Here is a 15,966-nt window from a genome sequence, read left to right as displayed (position 1 = left end):
TGAGATGCGGGAAATTCAAAAAGGGGTCACGTGTCTAGATTTATCGCTTCAAACGATCGACTAGCAACTGCATGTGGGGGGCACTCTAACGCGGGATCGTTTTAAATCTACGCCCGTGTAAGCGTGTATGCATAAAAAAACGTTAGTCTGAAACCACCAGCCTCTGACTTCGATCAGTGGCAGCGCATCCATGCAGATCGCCATTTCGCACGGAGTTCTTTCCGCTTGCAGTGGAAGGTGGACATAATGCCGTCTCCCTTTATTTTGATCGAATAAGCGGAGACGGTATTACAGATATCTGTCACAATAGCAGGAACTTATCAGAGAGTGATTAAACACGCCCCAAAGAAGAAAACTCTACAAAACAAACGTTCATATTGCTAACGCTACGTGACGCTACAGTTAGCGCTCGAATTATGCCAGTGCGCTCAAGGTGTTCAAAAGTAGAACACTAGGACGTGTTAAGTTTGTTAACCCCCGACGCAAAAAAGGGGTGATATAAGTTTGACCCACACCGCTGTGTGTCTGTCTGTCTGTGACACCGTAGCTCTAAAACGGGTGAACCGATTTGAATTCGGATTTTTTTATTAGAAAGCAATTAGCGATGGTTCTTAGACGACAATGTTTAATCAAAATCAGTTCAGCCGTTTTTGAGTTGAACTTTGAAGTGACAATGTCGGAGGTTTTCCAACTTTTTGGTTGGTTAGGTTATGCAATCAGATCTTTATGTGTAGGTAGTGTCACGAGAGTTGAAGTGAATGATTACACACACAGCTACGTGAAGATTGCACAAAAGGAGGATGAATAAATGACAAAATCCCGCTGTCATTATGACATGTTCTTGCGTGTGTGACCTCAAATCTGGTGGCACTGCCTATCTGACGTCGCATTTCAAGGTTATGTTCACGTTGCAAGAGCCGCAGCCGCAGCACCGCACACACCGGGCCCTCTACGCCGTAGACTGCAATTCGTAGCACTAGCTACGAAACCTGATCTACGTTTCTGGCTTGATGCTGACTACGAGTATGTATGAGTATAACATAGGGATGTGAATTAAAACCCGTATTTAATTTTAAAAAATCCGGTACCGAGGTGTTTGTCTTAATTCAAATCATTAATATCATTATCGCATCTTGAAAATGAAACAGTCAATAAACAAAATACAATATAACTAGTGTCATTTTTAAGAGGTGTCAAATTTTGTTTAATGCAATGACAGTATCATTCACAAGGTGTTTTATAAATAAAACATGGTCTGAAGTTCGTAAGGGTACTTTAATCTCTCCGTTAATCAATATACAAAATTGTGTTTACAGTTTTATTAGAAAACCAGTCATTCTACAACAATGTGCGAGGAAAGGTTCGAAAGCTTTGTCACTTCAAATAGCAGAGGACACTTACGCTGTAACATGTTATTAATCAGTGGAATTCGGCCTATGACAAATGGTATGAGTACCATGTTTGTACAGTACAATATTCTTCGTCTATATTTCTAGCATTGCCGCTACTAAAGACAGTTGACATTGACCCGAGACGTGGTTGATCCAAGACAAACATATCCATAATCGTATTTAAGATAACAGCTAGTTTGTAATCGAGGTTGTCGGTATTTTGCTCGACTAATTCAAAAAACCCAGTACATATGCTATCATCCAAAATACAACTTCGAAGGCAAGCTCTAAGCTAATAAACTGTAGGAATGCTGGTAACATTGATGTGACTAAACTACATTTACACTTATACACCCTCTAGATTTTATCCATGCCCTTGCTAATATAAAATTTGGGTTGAAAAGAGAGATTTCATCGGTCTGATAACAGGATCTACAACAAGTTATGTTTAGAATCAGAGTTAATCTTGAATTATTGACTAATTGATGACTAAGTAATTAGTTAGCCGGCCACACTAGTGCAGATAAGAAACAGCGTACACTTTTTGCGCAACGGTCAGTCCGTGTTCATATTGGTACTCTACTATGTGCACAACAAACAGTTTTATGCACTCGTTAAATTTATAAACCATGTTAACACAAAAGCTTGTTTGAACAACTACGACCTTATAATCACTTAAACATTATTTGCAAGTAGTACTTCAATTCAATCGCGATTTTTCTTCAACTTTTAATTCCTTTGAATATTAAGAAACATTAGCAAGCTTTTAAGATTACATAATCATTTTGTAACCCATAATATAAGATACCTAAGTCAGCTCATAGTTGCACGAAACATTTTTTGGATTTCAACAACCTCAGCTTTAAAACCAAGCCTATGTTCGCAAGGTGCTCAAGAAAATGTAGTTGTATTTAAGTAACTTAATAATGACATCTAATTATTAAGAAAAATAAACATGTATTGCAAAAAACTACGAAAATAGACACGGCTACGACAAAGAAGCATGTCATATCTTTAAATTACTGTAGTTATATTACCGAAACAGGTTTTCCTTCGCACAAATAACCCACAAGTAAACGACGTGTACTCGTACCTACTAATTTTAAAAGCGGGAGTTCGTAGCAATAATTACAACGGACATTTTTGGTACATGGGCCATACTGCGTGACGGTTATTGTATTAGTCGCGAGCAAATATTCATTCCAGTCAGTTGTTTCTCTAAGAAGTTATCGTTTTTACTGGCATACTTTTCCATCACAGCGACACTGAGATAAAACTACTGCTAGAACATTTGTAGTTAGTGTTGGCTTTCTATACACGATTTCACCTCAACGATGATAAAAAAATGTATCGTCGATTGTGCCATATCCAGCAAACGCTTCTCTAGTCCATCCATGAAGTATACAAGTCACCGTTAAGTTTTATATTCCTTCCTTCGCTAACTTGCTAGTAATTTGAAAAAAATATTGAACTGACAAAAAATCAACCCATGACAACTTTTCAGGCTTATCAAACTTTAGCCAAAGTAGTTGTCCTATAGTATCGTTCCGTTGCGACATTTTTACACATTATTCAAATCAGTAAAGCTAAGGATGCAGCTGATACCCAACAATAATTCGCACTCCCAGATCAATAGTGGATCAACTCAAAATAATGTATTATTTTAATTTAGACAATTTAATTTCTAGAACGTCTAAATTAAAATGGTGCATTATTTTGAGTCGAACCACTGTTGATCTGGGAGTGACTGTAAACAACTCAATGATGATAACCGAGCGAGAAACGGCGTCTGCGTGGTTGGAGATGATCGATCAGAACTCAGACGTTTCGATGCAAAAATCATTTATCTGTAAATTTAAAGCGTTAAGATTTTCCCAGAATCGGTATATACGTGCGACTCATTTATTTGGTTATATTACAATAGGTACTGAATAACTTTGATGACATGGGGAGACAATTAAATAGCTCGGCCAAGCAATATTATTGTATACCTCTCTGATCATCAAGGTAGATTTACAACACAGTAGCTTAATTAATAGGGGTACAGGATTACAATACAAGATTTGAAAATTAATCTTCCTCGTTCTTGCCGTTTATAACCAATATTCATCATCATGCAATTCTGGTCAACTTGTGAAACCATCTTGTTGAGTTACAGATTGAATTTAGCCTAAGTATAAAGGCAGTCAGAAACCACGTCAGTTTTTCCAATACAATTGAGTACAGTACAACTAGGTCGGCAACGAGATTGTAGGGTGACCCACTCAACTTGTATCAAACTTGGATTTCTTCTTTACCACAATAGCACTTGAGTATCTCGTGCATTCGTGTCCTCCACGAAAGCCAGCTAAGCTGCTATCTCTTGGCTCGGTTGAGGTTCCTAATGCTTGTGCTTAATCATTAATCAGTATCACACTAACTAACCGTGACGGGCATGGGACGGTCGTTGCCATTCTTTATGTGGGTCGATATTGTGATGAAACATTTAGTGGACACTACAAAGACCCTTGGGGTGGATCGGTCGGCCTTTAGAAAACTATGCGGGTATTCTGGCAAATTAAGTATGATCAGGTGAATTCGGAAGATGCAAGAAACGATCAAATAAAGGTCACCTGAAAGTTAAATTCTTTCTTGGATTATTACTAAATTTTTCATAATTCTACTTTTCATAAGAAGTACGAAAGTAAAACTATCTACCTACATAAAATACCTATCAGCTGTGTCTGGGGGGCTACTATGCAATTCGATATCTAAGTTCGTATCGTACATTCCCTCTCACACTCGTATTAAATAATACAAGCGTCAGTGGGACGGTAAGATACGAAGTTCGAATTCTACACTTCGTAGTATAAGTACTTAGGGCCCGTTTCGAGATGCCGGTTGTTCTGCAAAACACTATTTACATTTTCAACTTGCCAGTGTTAAGTAGCACGGGATGAGTGAAAGAAGTGTTGTGCCGAACCGAGATGATTTACACCATCGAATCCGGACCACCGCCAGGTGTTAAAGCGATATAATTTAGCATTGACAAAGATGAGTTTGAAAATCAGTCGTTTAGTAAATTTTCCCGTCAACTCCTGAACTTTGATAGCACACAAAACAGATATATGATGTCAAAACTTAATAAGAGCGACGAGACTTTCAGTTGGTAAACGTAGACGTCGTAGATTTCCAATTAGATCTCATTAAAGATTGGCCACTAGATACACTAACAATCAGGGTCTTTTTACGTTCTCAACATTATAGTTCATATTTGAGCAAATTTGAAGTTTTTTAAATTTTAATGAGTCATGTCTGATACGATACAACTAACGTTGTAGATAATATTGTATTTTTTAATTGTATGCCTTAAACTAGTGTCGCATCACTGTTGCTGATAAGGCAAACAGTCTTTACTAAGAATTCGTTCCAAGTAACAAGCCATTCCATTTTGATTTACATTGTACGCATAAAAAACCTTTGCATCAATGTTTTTCCTAGTAATCCTATGCTACATGGGAATAAATATAGCTCTACTTTTTGTAAAATGGTGTACCTGTCTGGTTCGCACTTTATCAATTCTCATCTAGCACCTGCCTGTACCGTGAATCGACCGTTTCAAAATCTTCAGTTACAGCAACAAAATACCTATCACTCAGGAAACCTACAAACACTTTGGAATAGTATGTTTGTGTTTGTAGAGTGTTTTGCTAAAAGTTAAAGCTTACAGAAAACAAGCTCAGCTCCTCCAGGTGTTATCTAGAAATTAATTTTAAAATAAATCTACCAAAAGTTATCTACATACTTACTATCACAGATCACAGCTCTTTCTGACCTGTCCGTGAACTATATTTGGAAACTAAGTGGTTGAAATATCAAAGCTGTGTTCTGAAAGCACAAAATGAAACCAGAAACACGGTTAGTGAAATGGAAAAAAAATAGCTTTATGCAAAATACGTAGTTTTTTTAACTGAAATGGTTTAAGCGTAAAGTGCATAGATCGATTCTGCATCTTGTTGCAGTTTGACGGTAGGCAGATAAGTATTTAGGCCGAATACAGATTTGGACGCTTATGGATATTACGAATTGCTGGTAGCTATCTAGTAACTATTATATTTGGACAAAATATGTTTGAAGGCCTCGGGAGAAAAATAATTGCGCAAAAATGTAAGGAACATTTCTCCCGTAATTATAATTAAATGAGGAATCGGATTTATGGGAAAAATAAAACTTAGTTAAATATGTAGAGTTGTATGACCACTTGTGCACTGTCATTACCCACGTGTGTGACTATAATGTAAATGAGCTTACCCAGCTTACGACTACACGGCACTAGGGGATGAAGCAAAACAGATTATGTACAGCGATCATGAATAGCATGGATACCCCAAAATACAGAACGCATGTTAAACCTAATACACATTCCTGCAATCAACACCCGAGAGTATATCGTGACGTACATGCTACTTGGAGCATTAAATTATAGTACATAAACAAAGGTTTTAAAACCCAATAATAACGAATCACTATCCATGATGGCTATTTGTATTATCCCATCTCGAAAAGCAATAAATTTTCCATGTACCCGATAAGAGTATTAAACTGGTAAAGCGCTTAGAGACACATACGTGCCTTTCGAGATCGAAAATTGAAAGAAAAATAATCGCGAGGGCACGCGTTCGACATTAAGAGACATTTTTATCTTCAAATAAGCGTTGAGAGAGCGTGTTGCAATTCTTTTTACGCAGCATTTCCTCGAACTGAGGTTTGGTTAAATTGCATGCACCTGATATCGCAGAACTAAGTCCATTATATTATATGTAAGTAAGCAAAACGTGGTGAACGCGCGTAGAATGTATAACACACGCTTTATTCTCGATTAGCACCTATTTTTAGGACATATCAGCGTACAAAGGTGCCTACTAAGTTATTTGTAATTATTTGAATCAAATTCAATGTTCTGTCAACTTTATTTTGTAGAAAATAATTACTTGGCCCAATGGAGTTCAGAAACAGCTAAATTCGCCTCAAATTACAAATCAGAAATGCTATTTTTTAGGGATTAGATATTTTGGTAAATATATTTATAACTAATCTATTCTCTATCTATTAGCTGGAAAAGGTTAAAAATGACACTTTTTGCCAACCATCGACTATCTACCTAAATGGAGACATCTTCAAATGTTTAAGTAGGCTAGTTTTTTTGCTTTTCAAAAAATTGCGCGACTGGTTTTAGCTGCTTTTCATATCTTACACTGGCCTTGAAAGAACACAGCGGTTTTTAAATAAATATCAGATACTCGTTATAGCAGCATTTGCACAAATTTCTCTGGACTTTCCTTATACCTAGATCTAGGACTGAAAATATAGAATGGCAGCAGAAACTAAATCTGAAACCGGTAATAATATTCAACATTTAAACTGTGGTGAACACGGCTGATTTAAAACGCGGCTTCTAAACCTATAGTGAACAAAATCAGCGAACGATTGAGATTCACAATTTTACCAACCTATGCAAATCGTATGTACGTCAATGTTTTCGTTTATAAACAATTGTTCGACAAATATGAAAGAACAAAACCACTGTAAATTGAATTCTTATAAAAAACTGTAAAAAAAGATGCTTTGCACACAACACTTCAGTTTTTTTTACTTTTAAGTCTTTTCGAATTAAAAGATTAAAGAAATACTTAGTAGGTATGATTCCTTCAATTATATTAACGAAGCTTGACCAATAATTCACAAGGTAACACGCAGCAAAACGAGTTATTGACACAAAAATAGGGTAAATTCTTTAAAAGTGGTTGCCATGGGCCTTAACTGCGAAACAGTACACTAACCGTTATTAATAAAAGAATGTAGTGACCAATAGATTTCTGCTTTCTTGATATTGTAGTTGTATCCATTATTTCCGTAATTACATAGGTAAAGTTAAAAAAGCAAATTATTTAAATTAATTATTTATAAAGTGGCAGGACCTTGTGTTTTTGCTCAAGTTTCCAAGTTGCCAGCAACAAAAATGTTAATATTCAAAAAATAATACTGCTTAAATAATAATACTTAATTAAAGCTGGCAAGTATTATAATAAATTGGAATTGCAGTCATCCCTAGCAACTCGACTTATACATGTTGGACCCGGGGTTTCCTTGCGATTGATCTGATGCACGCAAAGCGACTCTTCGTAGGTAGCGCCTCCTACTATGAAGACCACGATGTCCTGGGGGCGGCGTCCGTAGGATATTTCCTCGCCCCCAGCGTGGGGCACAGGTTCTCTCACAGCTGTCCCTTGATCAGGTCCTCCAGGGTGTTCCATATTCTCCACACCACTGAGTCTCTGGAACGAGGATAGTAAATATTTGTTATTACATTTATGTAAATAAATAAATGTCGTGGGACAACCAATTTATACACTCCGTTTAATTTAAGGTTTGAATTAACAGTCAAATTGCGTTGCAAACGTTTCTCGGTATTTCGAACACAAATCAAATGGACTAAACATACCTACATGTACATTTATTAGCGGTATTTGTTATGTTTTTATTATAGAAGTTAACACAATTTTAAATAGTTTCGTTGTTTCATTTAAAACCGTGTGTAAATTTTACCGTTAAGTTTACGTAACGTGTTAATTTATCATGATTGGTTATTTGGAGTCTTTTTGTTTCAACTCCAAATTTTTACTTTCATGTCTCAGTTTGTATTTTCGATATGTTAATTTATCATACAAAATTACTGTGATACCGTGATTTGGGTGGACAAAAGGTTGTGAATTCATTTTTGTTCATTAAAATTAAATGAGGTACTTAAGTAAAATTTATTCAAATAGTGTGTTTTATTTTCGTTATGTCAGGGTTTGTTTACTTCATGTTTAGTTGTACTTTTACTGTAAAACGAAAAGATAAAGCTATCTTATGACGTTTCCGTTACGCTTGTGATTGTAAAGGGTGTCCCACATGCAGTCGCTAGTCACTCGTTACCCCATTTTGAAGGTGATTTTGATTTTTGCGCGACTCAAAAATGTAGCGTCAAATCGCCGCGTCGAGCAGCAGCGACAAGATGGCTGCTTGCAGGAATGATCTTGGTCTTGGAAGCTGATTTCTTAATGTCATTTAGTAGCAGTCGTGGCAGTGGTACAAATAAAAGAATTGGAGTGAATGAAAAAAAAAATAACACTGTTTTTGCCGAAATTGAAGAGGTTTTTTTTCCAGCGATAAAGCTCAACATTTTCAGCTTTATCGCTAAATGTCACGTGACCAGATTTATCGCTGCAAACGAGCGACTAGCAACTGCATGTGGCCCCACCTTAAGAGAAGTCACTTCGTTCCATTCACCATACAAACGTAGTCCCGGTCTCATTTGAAAACTAGGCAACAGAAATAGATGAAATTTTGTAAGTATGGACTAGATGTAATTATCTATGCCTGTGGTTCTTCAGATTTTCATATAAATGTGTAATATCAGAATTACAGCAGCTCAAAAGTCGAAAAAAAAGATGTCAACTTTGCACGAAAATTATAGACTAATAAAGCATTTTGACAAAAATCGAAAAAACCACAGGCATAGAAAATATAATGAATATCTTGATTGTAAAATATCATTGATTTCTGTGCTATACTTTTCGTATAATATTAGGACAACGAAACCCAAAATTCAACCGCCCAAATCTTGAAAAGCCTACTTCTCTTAAATATCTAAATGAGCCAATCGCAGCAAGACTGAAACGTCAAACAGACCTCACGATACTAACGCCATCTAGCGTTATTTTGTCTGTCGAAAAACCCTCATTTCGAACGAGAGTATTAGAAGCTCGAAGTCGAAGACCGAGGGCTTTAACGACAACTAATGATGATGATGGTGGCGGTATCTACCTGCAGATACTGTTCCAGCTCGGAGACGGCTGGCAGATGGTGCCGCGACACCAGCGCCGACAACTCGCCGACCACTGTGTCAGACATTGTCTGGAAAACAAAGACATCATCATGTTATTTGAACATTAATTGTAAACATTAAGATTGTTTTTTTGGAATCTTTTTGTATTTTTTATTTCAATTCCAAATTTTTTGTTACTTTTACGGTCATCCCGGAAAACCTATATCGAAAATACAAACTCAAATATAGATGCACAGAAAAATAAGACCAGCGCTGGGATTCGAACCCAGGTTCTCGGCATTCCGTGCCGTGTGCTATACCGCTACACCACCGCTGGACAACGATACAGACACGAATTTCTCCTATGCACCTCATATCTCAGTTTGTGTTGTTTCTTATTTAGCCACTCATCGAGAAACTTTTCGGCACTCCATCGGAACTAACCGCTCACCCGGACAAGAGATATCGTTATTAACCTGTCCTCTCCCAGAGGCACAAATTTGTGCCCAAATTCCTTTGAATCCTGTTATCCTGGAGATGACAGATTAAGCAATCAAATTAAGATTGTTTTTTTGGAATCTTTTTGTACTTATTTTTTATTTCAATTCCAAATTTTTTGTTCATCATCCCAGCCTATATACGTCCCACTGCTGGGCACAGGCCTCCTCTCAGAACAAGAGGGCTTTTTGTTACTTTTGTAGATTCCCAGCGCTGGTCTTATTTTTCTGGTTTTTCTGTGCATCTATATTTCAGTTTGTATTTTCGATAATTGTAAACATGTTTAAAAAATTTTTTTTTTGATTCACCAAGTTTTTATTTTCTTTTTAACACTTCACTAACTGGCAATTTGAAGGTATTTAATGTATGTACCCAAAGTACCCTGAATAAAATTGTAGATTGTACAACAAGAGCATAAAACGAGCTGTTAGCGACGTGCTCATTAGGGTCCTTGATTTAGTTTTAAGTTTTTTTTTTGTATTAAAACATATGTCAGGTAGGTTGCGTGTGTGACGTAGCGACAAACCGACAAACTAACGGGCAGTCGTCCTCATCCGACCGCGCGCGTCACACAAGTACTTACGCCCTTTCTTATTTGTACGTGGTGGTGGTTTTTTCGCGATTAAGATTTAGTTTTCTCGAATTCTATCTGCGTGTTTTTGTTACGGAACATCTACATCCCGAACACGAGCTATTTTATCAGAGACGTTCATAAAGCTACCAGAGCCGGTACGGCGAGGGTGGATAGACACGTCGAGGGGAAAATGGGTTTAAAGATCGAGTTTTCACTCAGCTTTTCACTTCGATTGAGAGGAAATTAAATAGCAACAGTGGGAACAATTGTTCATCACTTACTAGGCTTACCTTTTGTTTTTCATGCATTGCTATATAATTATAATTTTTTAGTTTTATTGATTTATTTTGATAGATTTGATATTTAGTTTTTAATAAAATAAAATTATTAAAAAAATATATAGAAACTTATGTTTGTGGCTGTTGCACACCTGATTGCCTTGGTCTTAGACGAAGATTTTACTTTATGCACTAGAGCATAAAAAGTAATTTTATGTCGCCTAGATCTAAATACCAACTATACGAGAATGAGAAGTGAAAATTAAATTTAGGTCCAGTTCATTGATAATGTGGTAATTACATTTTAAAGCGGGTTTTATTTTTAAATGCCTTTTTTCACTGTCCCGTCTAAAAGTGAGGATCCAAAATATAACAAATGTCTCAACGAGGTTGCATATTATCACTTAAATATACAATTTCTAATTATTTAATACTGGCCATTTTCCTGCCAGTTTTGTTTCTTGGCTGCGTTTCTACCAGAAACCGCTGCCTTTCTACTAGAGCTGTTCTGAGCGAGGATAGGTACCTGGTATTATGTTGTGTTAATTAAGCTAACAAGAAATAAAAAAAAACTTACAGATTTATTTGACAATTACTGTCAACTCTTCTTGGAATTTATTTATAAACAAACAAATAATATATACAATAATTAACAGGAATAAATAAAAAAGAACTAAAACTAACTTACTCTAATCCTAAAAATCTATATTTACAAATATCACCCAAGTCGTTGCTATTGGGCAGGGTGCCCATAAGGCTGGCTGTATTTCCTCGTATGGCAATGCCAATACGTTGACCGAGGATTTATTAACACATTGTATACACCTACATTATGATGATAATGCTTAATAAATTATTTTTATAAAAAAAATGGGGGTAGTTCAACAATTCCGCTGGTCGTTGACCTAGGTATGTATAGAGTACAATGACTATACGGAAATGGATCTACAGGTATTGTTACAGACGTGAGACACTGCCTGTAGCTAAAAATAAATTGCAGTGGCAACATTTAGGTACCTACCTACTCATACCCTAAGGGCCGCTTGCATGGTCTAGGATTCAAAATTAAATCGTTAACCCTCATTTTGACACTACATAACATAACCCGTAATATGTATACATAGGTTTAAAACTCGAAATGATAAAAGGTTACCCTTATCAACAAATAACAGTCAAGCACGAGTCGATCTTATGAAAAACATTTAAAGTTTAAGTCACGGGCAACAACTACTTAAATAGAAATTAATTACACGTGTGATACTAGGCGTTGCCCGCGACGGGTGTACTGCCTTTTCAGCGAAATAGGTTTCGCCAAATTTCACTTGACAACCAATTTTTCGCCGAAGTTTCATCTGGCAAAACATTCGTTGGCATAACTTTACTTCTTATTCCGCAACATTTTTATATTGCAAAATTTTACTTCATCACACTTTTATGTGGCAAATAATTATGTAGCAAATGATAGGCAAATAACAAATTGTCAAATAACATTTGTCCGATTTTTATATTGCAAGTTATACATCAAAATTTGTGCGAGCGAGCAAAACGAGCGAGCAAGACGGTTCGGAGCAGAAGCGACTTGGATAGTTTAGGTTCAGTAGCCATCGATGTTAGGTTTTTTTTTATAGCAGCCAGGATAACTGCCACTAGGAAAGTAGGTAAGTTAAGGTATGCCAATCAATACATTTGACCAAAACATAAATGACATCTTATAAAAATCCCGTGTAATAATTTGCATAATAATAATTTATCAAATGATTAGTTGGAAAATGATATCAGTGCGAAGTGTTGAGTTGGGATTTCGCCTAAATAAAAATATGGGATAAATAGTTTGGGAGCTAATCATTTTCTTTCTTTAAATTTTGAAACAATATTTCATCTTTATCGCGCAGGAACTTCGAAATTGTCTTTGATATAAACTATCTGATGTCCTTTCCAGGGTATTGTAACTGTCTTGATATCAAATTAAATCAAAATCAGTTCAGCGGCTTAAACGTGAATAGACATACAGACAGACTACAAATACAAATAAGTTTTGTTTCCAAAAATATCAAAACAGTTACATTTGTGCTGACCCCCACAATACTCGTAGGCATGGCTTGTCCTGTGGGGTAAATGATACGGTTTATAAAAAATTAGCGGCTATTGGCAACCATTTTTAGGGAATAGAAAGGATTAAAGAAAAATATTTACTTGGGCTTAGTCCTAACCTAAATAAAACAAACAAAGCCAATGACAGAAAGGCAGACAATGACTCGCATTTACGATATTAGTAGGTAAGTACCTAAGAAGTATAGATTACATTAAATCATTCCGAGGGTACACACACATACTACATATTTTTAACGTTAAATGTTTGAACTTACTAACGATTGTTTGTAGCAGTTTATTAAAGAACAACGGCAACTTTATTCATTTAGAGGGTACTCGAGAAAAAATATATATCTAATGTTAATTATTGTATATATTATTTGTTTTTTTTATAAATAAATTTACATTGAGTAACTAGAACTAAAGACTATAGAGGTAAAGTTGACTGGCAGAGATCCCTTTGTAGGTACTTAAGCACTTTTTTTGTGTAACCTTTTTGTACAATAAAGAGTACAAATATATATAAACACCGAAGAATCTAATACCTTTAAACTATATATATCTTATACCTTTAAACGAGCAATTCTTGTATGTATATAAATATATATATTTCGGGGATCTCGGAAACGGCTGCAACGATTTCGATGAAATTTAGTATGTAGGGGGTTTCGGGGGCGATAAATCGATCTAGCTTGGTCTTATGTCTGGGAAAACGCTTATTGTTCCAGGTTATATATATTCATATATATGTACAAGAATTGCTCGTTTAAGGGCTGTTTCACCATCCATTGATTAGCGTTAACCGACGGTTAAATGTGATGCCGTCTCCGTCTATTCAAACGAAACAAATAGAGACGGCATCACACCTAACCGCCAGTTAACACTAATCAATGGATGGTGAAACAGCCCTAAAGGTATTAGATAGATAGATAGATTAGCGTCAGCCTTCAGCGATACGATTCGAACTTAGATTTTTGAATTTCGTAGAAGCGCCGATTGTTTCTTTTTTCAAGTCGTCTACCATAGAGATACTCCTAAGAACTGTTTAGTTTAGAATTCGAATGGACATGCGGCCAGATTCTTCCAACATACGTAATAAAATATTTACCAAAATTATTGCAAAACAATTTGATATAGGTAAACTTAAAATATAAAAATAGATTAACCAAGTTTAATGAGCGTACCTACATAAGTTTTGTATGTAATATTGGGTCATAGCTAAGTATTTAAAGATATTAATAAAACGTTGGCTGACTTGAAACCACTTTAGTCAGAAATGACGTACCTACTGACTTGTTGGCTAATTTTAAAATTAAACTTTTTCCTCCCTGGGTAGAAAAACTATACGCAAATCCATTACTCCCGCGGGAACAATTTAAATAGGCCATTGTCCTTTAGTATACTCCAGGCATGGAATAACATCATTGACGAGCAAGTGTCATGAAAAAGAAATTACTACTGTTTATCCAGCATCTAGACACAGTAACTACGTAGCGAGATAAAAATCTCGATTCGCGTGTCGCCATATTGCGACAAGTTTGAGTAGGTAGTCATTATTTAGTCTCTTGTTTATTTCGTCACATAAAATACTGTAAACTTATTGGAGCGTAAGTAGCATACCTTGAACAGCGGGTAGGCTTCGACGAAGTTCTTCATGTCGGCGATACTCTCTACTTTCTCGTGGCTCTTCGCTTTCTTCTGGAACTCGTCCATCAGAGACTTCATCGTCTGACCGATCTCGCCGAAGTTAGAATACAAGTTCTGTAAAAAATAATTGAATATTAAAGTCTTAAAATATAAAAATAGAAGTGCTAACCTATTTAACGCTGAGCATAAAATATTGGGAGGTAGGTACAAAGCTATTTCTCATGATTAACGAGGGCGAAGCAGCCAGTGTAAGCTAGGTAGTTTTATTTAATGGCGAGAGACAGTGGAATCGAGTCACAGGGCATTAATTCAACAGTTACTTATAAACAAAGGTACCTACATGTAATAAAAACCGGCCACGAGCGTGTCGGATCAAGCAATACCACATACTTTGGGTTTAGACGAGAAAAACACGGCAACACTGCTGAGCTGAGACCGTTTCGCGATTCGCAAATACTGTCGTTAATATTTATTTTATACTTGTTTTATTTTGTGTACTTACTTATAATATGTAATTTGCGAATTAGCGAATAAACGTTTCTATTTCTATTTATTTCTATTTAAAAAATTACCCTTTAAGTTTACCCCAAAAAAAAGTATCTTACAATTTTAGGTCGCACTTTTAAAAAATCCACTCCTTTTCGACAAGTTATTTTATTTAAATGGCTTGCGTCGTGTTGTCATCGTATCAATGTTCATTAAAACGATTCCGTTGACTATGGGTAGAGGTCTAATTCACATTCTAAGTTAATCTAAAACAAGCGACCAAATTAAGCCAATACAAAAAGACAGTTGCAAATTCAAACGCTTTAGCCGTTTTGCGTGAATTCGCAACTGATTTTTATTAATCAAACGAATCACAAAACTTAAGATTCTCTTTAAAATTCGTTGTTAAGTAATATCTCATGCATAGTTTAGTTTTGAAGATCCGAAAAACGAGTTTTTTTTGTAATTAAAAAGTGAATAAAAATTTAATAATTACCTTATTTGGCAATGCGGCGTTTTTTTCTTGTTGTTGCAACCATGATGACGGGATGACTGGACGAGTATGATGCATCCTTTTGGTTATGTAGCCAGCATAACACTTACCTACCCCCTTGTTTATTATTTAGAAACATCGCGAAACTACACGCAGGTTCTATTTTTAGTTATTAAGGGGCTGACACACAGTACTAAATAAAATTGTAGAAAAGTCGGATCTCTTTATTTTTCTTATTGAATAGACAAGAAATCTATATAGCGTTCTCTGATCTGATTTTTAGCAATTACCTACCTATAGTACCTACTAGGTACTTGACTTTCTTATAAAAATATTTATGGCTAGTTAATAAGAATAATAGTTAATCTTTTTTTTATTCGACTGGATGGCAAACGAGCAAGTGGGTCTCCTGATGGTAAGAGATCACCGCCGCCCATAAACATCTGCAACACCAGGGGTATGGCAGATGCGTTGCCAACCTAGAGGCCTAAGATGGGATATCTCAAGTGCCAGTAATTTCACGGGCTGTCTCTCTCCACGCCGAAACGCAAGTGCAAGCACTGCTGCTTCACGGCAGGATTAGCGAGCAAGATGGTGGTAGCAATCCGGGCGGACCTTGCACAAGGTCTCACCACCTGCAAAATATGCACCTGCAAAAA

General features: G+C 36.1%; 1 protein-coding gene across 2 annotated transcripts; it reads right to left on the bottom strand.

Annotated features, from left to right (window-relative positions):
- Nucleotides 1-1,256: 1,256 nt before the first annotated feature.
- LOC141430968 (vacuolar protein sorting-associated protein 45-like) lies at nt 1,257-15,417 on the bottom strand. 2 transcript variants are annotated; one of them, XM_074091876.1, is made up of 4 exons: nt 15,311-15,417; nt 14,302-14,442; nt 9,240-9,329; nt 1,257-7,705 (listed from the first exon to the last, which is right to left on the bottom strand). In XM_074091876.1, exons 1-4 carry the CDS (start codon nt 15,383-15,385, stop codon nt 7,451-7,453), a joined length of 561 nt encoding a protein of 186 aa, XP_073947977.1. In that variant the 5' UTR covers nt 15,386-15,417; the 3' UTR covers nt 1,257-7,450. The 2 variants fall into 2 exon arrangements, with proteins under 2 accessions (XP_073947977.1, XP_073947978.1); XM_074091877.1 differs by lacking the exon at nt 9,240-9,329.
- Between the last annotated feature and the right edge of the window lie 549 nt (nt 15,418-15,966).

This window comes from Choristoneura fumiferana, chromosome 9 (genome assembly GCF_025370935.1).
Source record: "Choristoneura fumiferana chromosome 9, NRCan_CFum_1, whole genome shotgun sequence".
NCBI classification, from domain to species: Eukaryota; Metazoa; Arthropoda; class Insecta; order Lepidoptera; family Tortricidae; genus Choristoneura; species Choristoneura fumiferana.
Note: the sequence above shows the minus strand (reverse complement) of the source record. Positions and strands in the feature narration are given on the sequence as shown.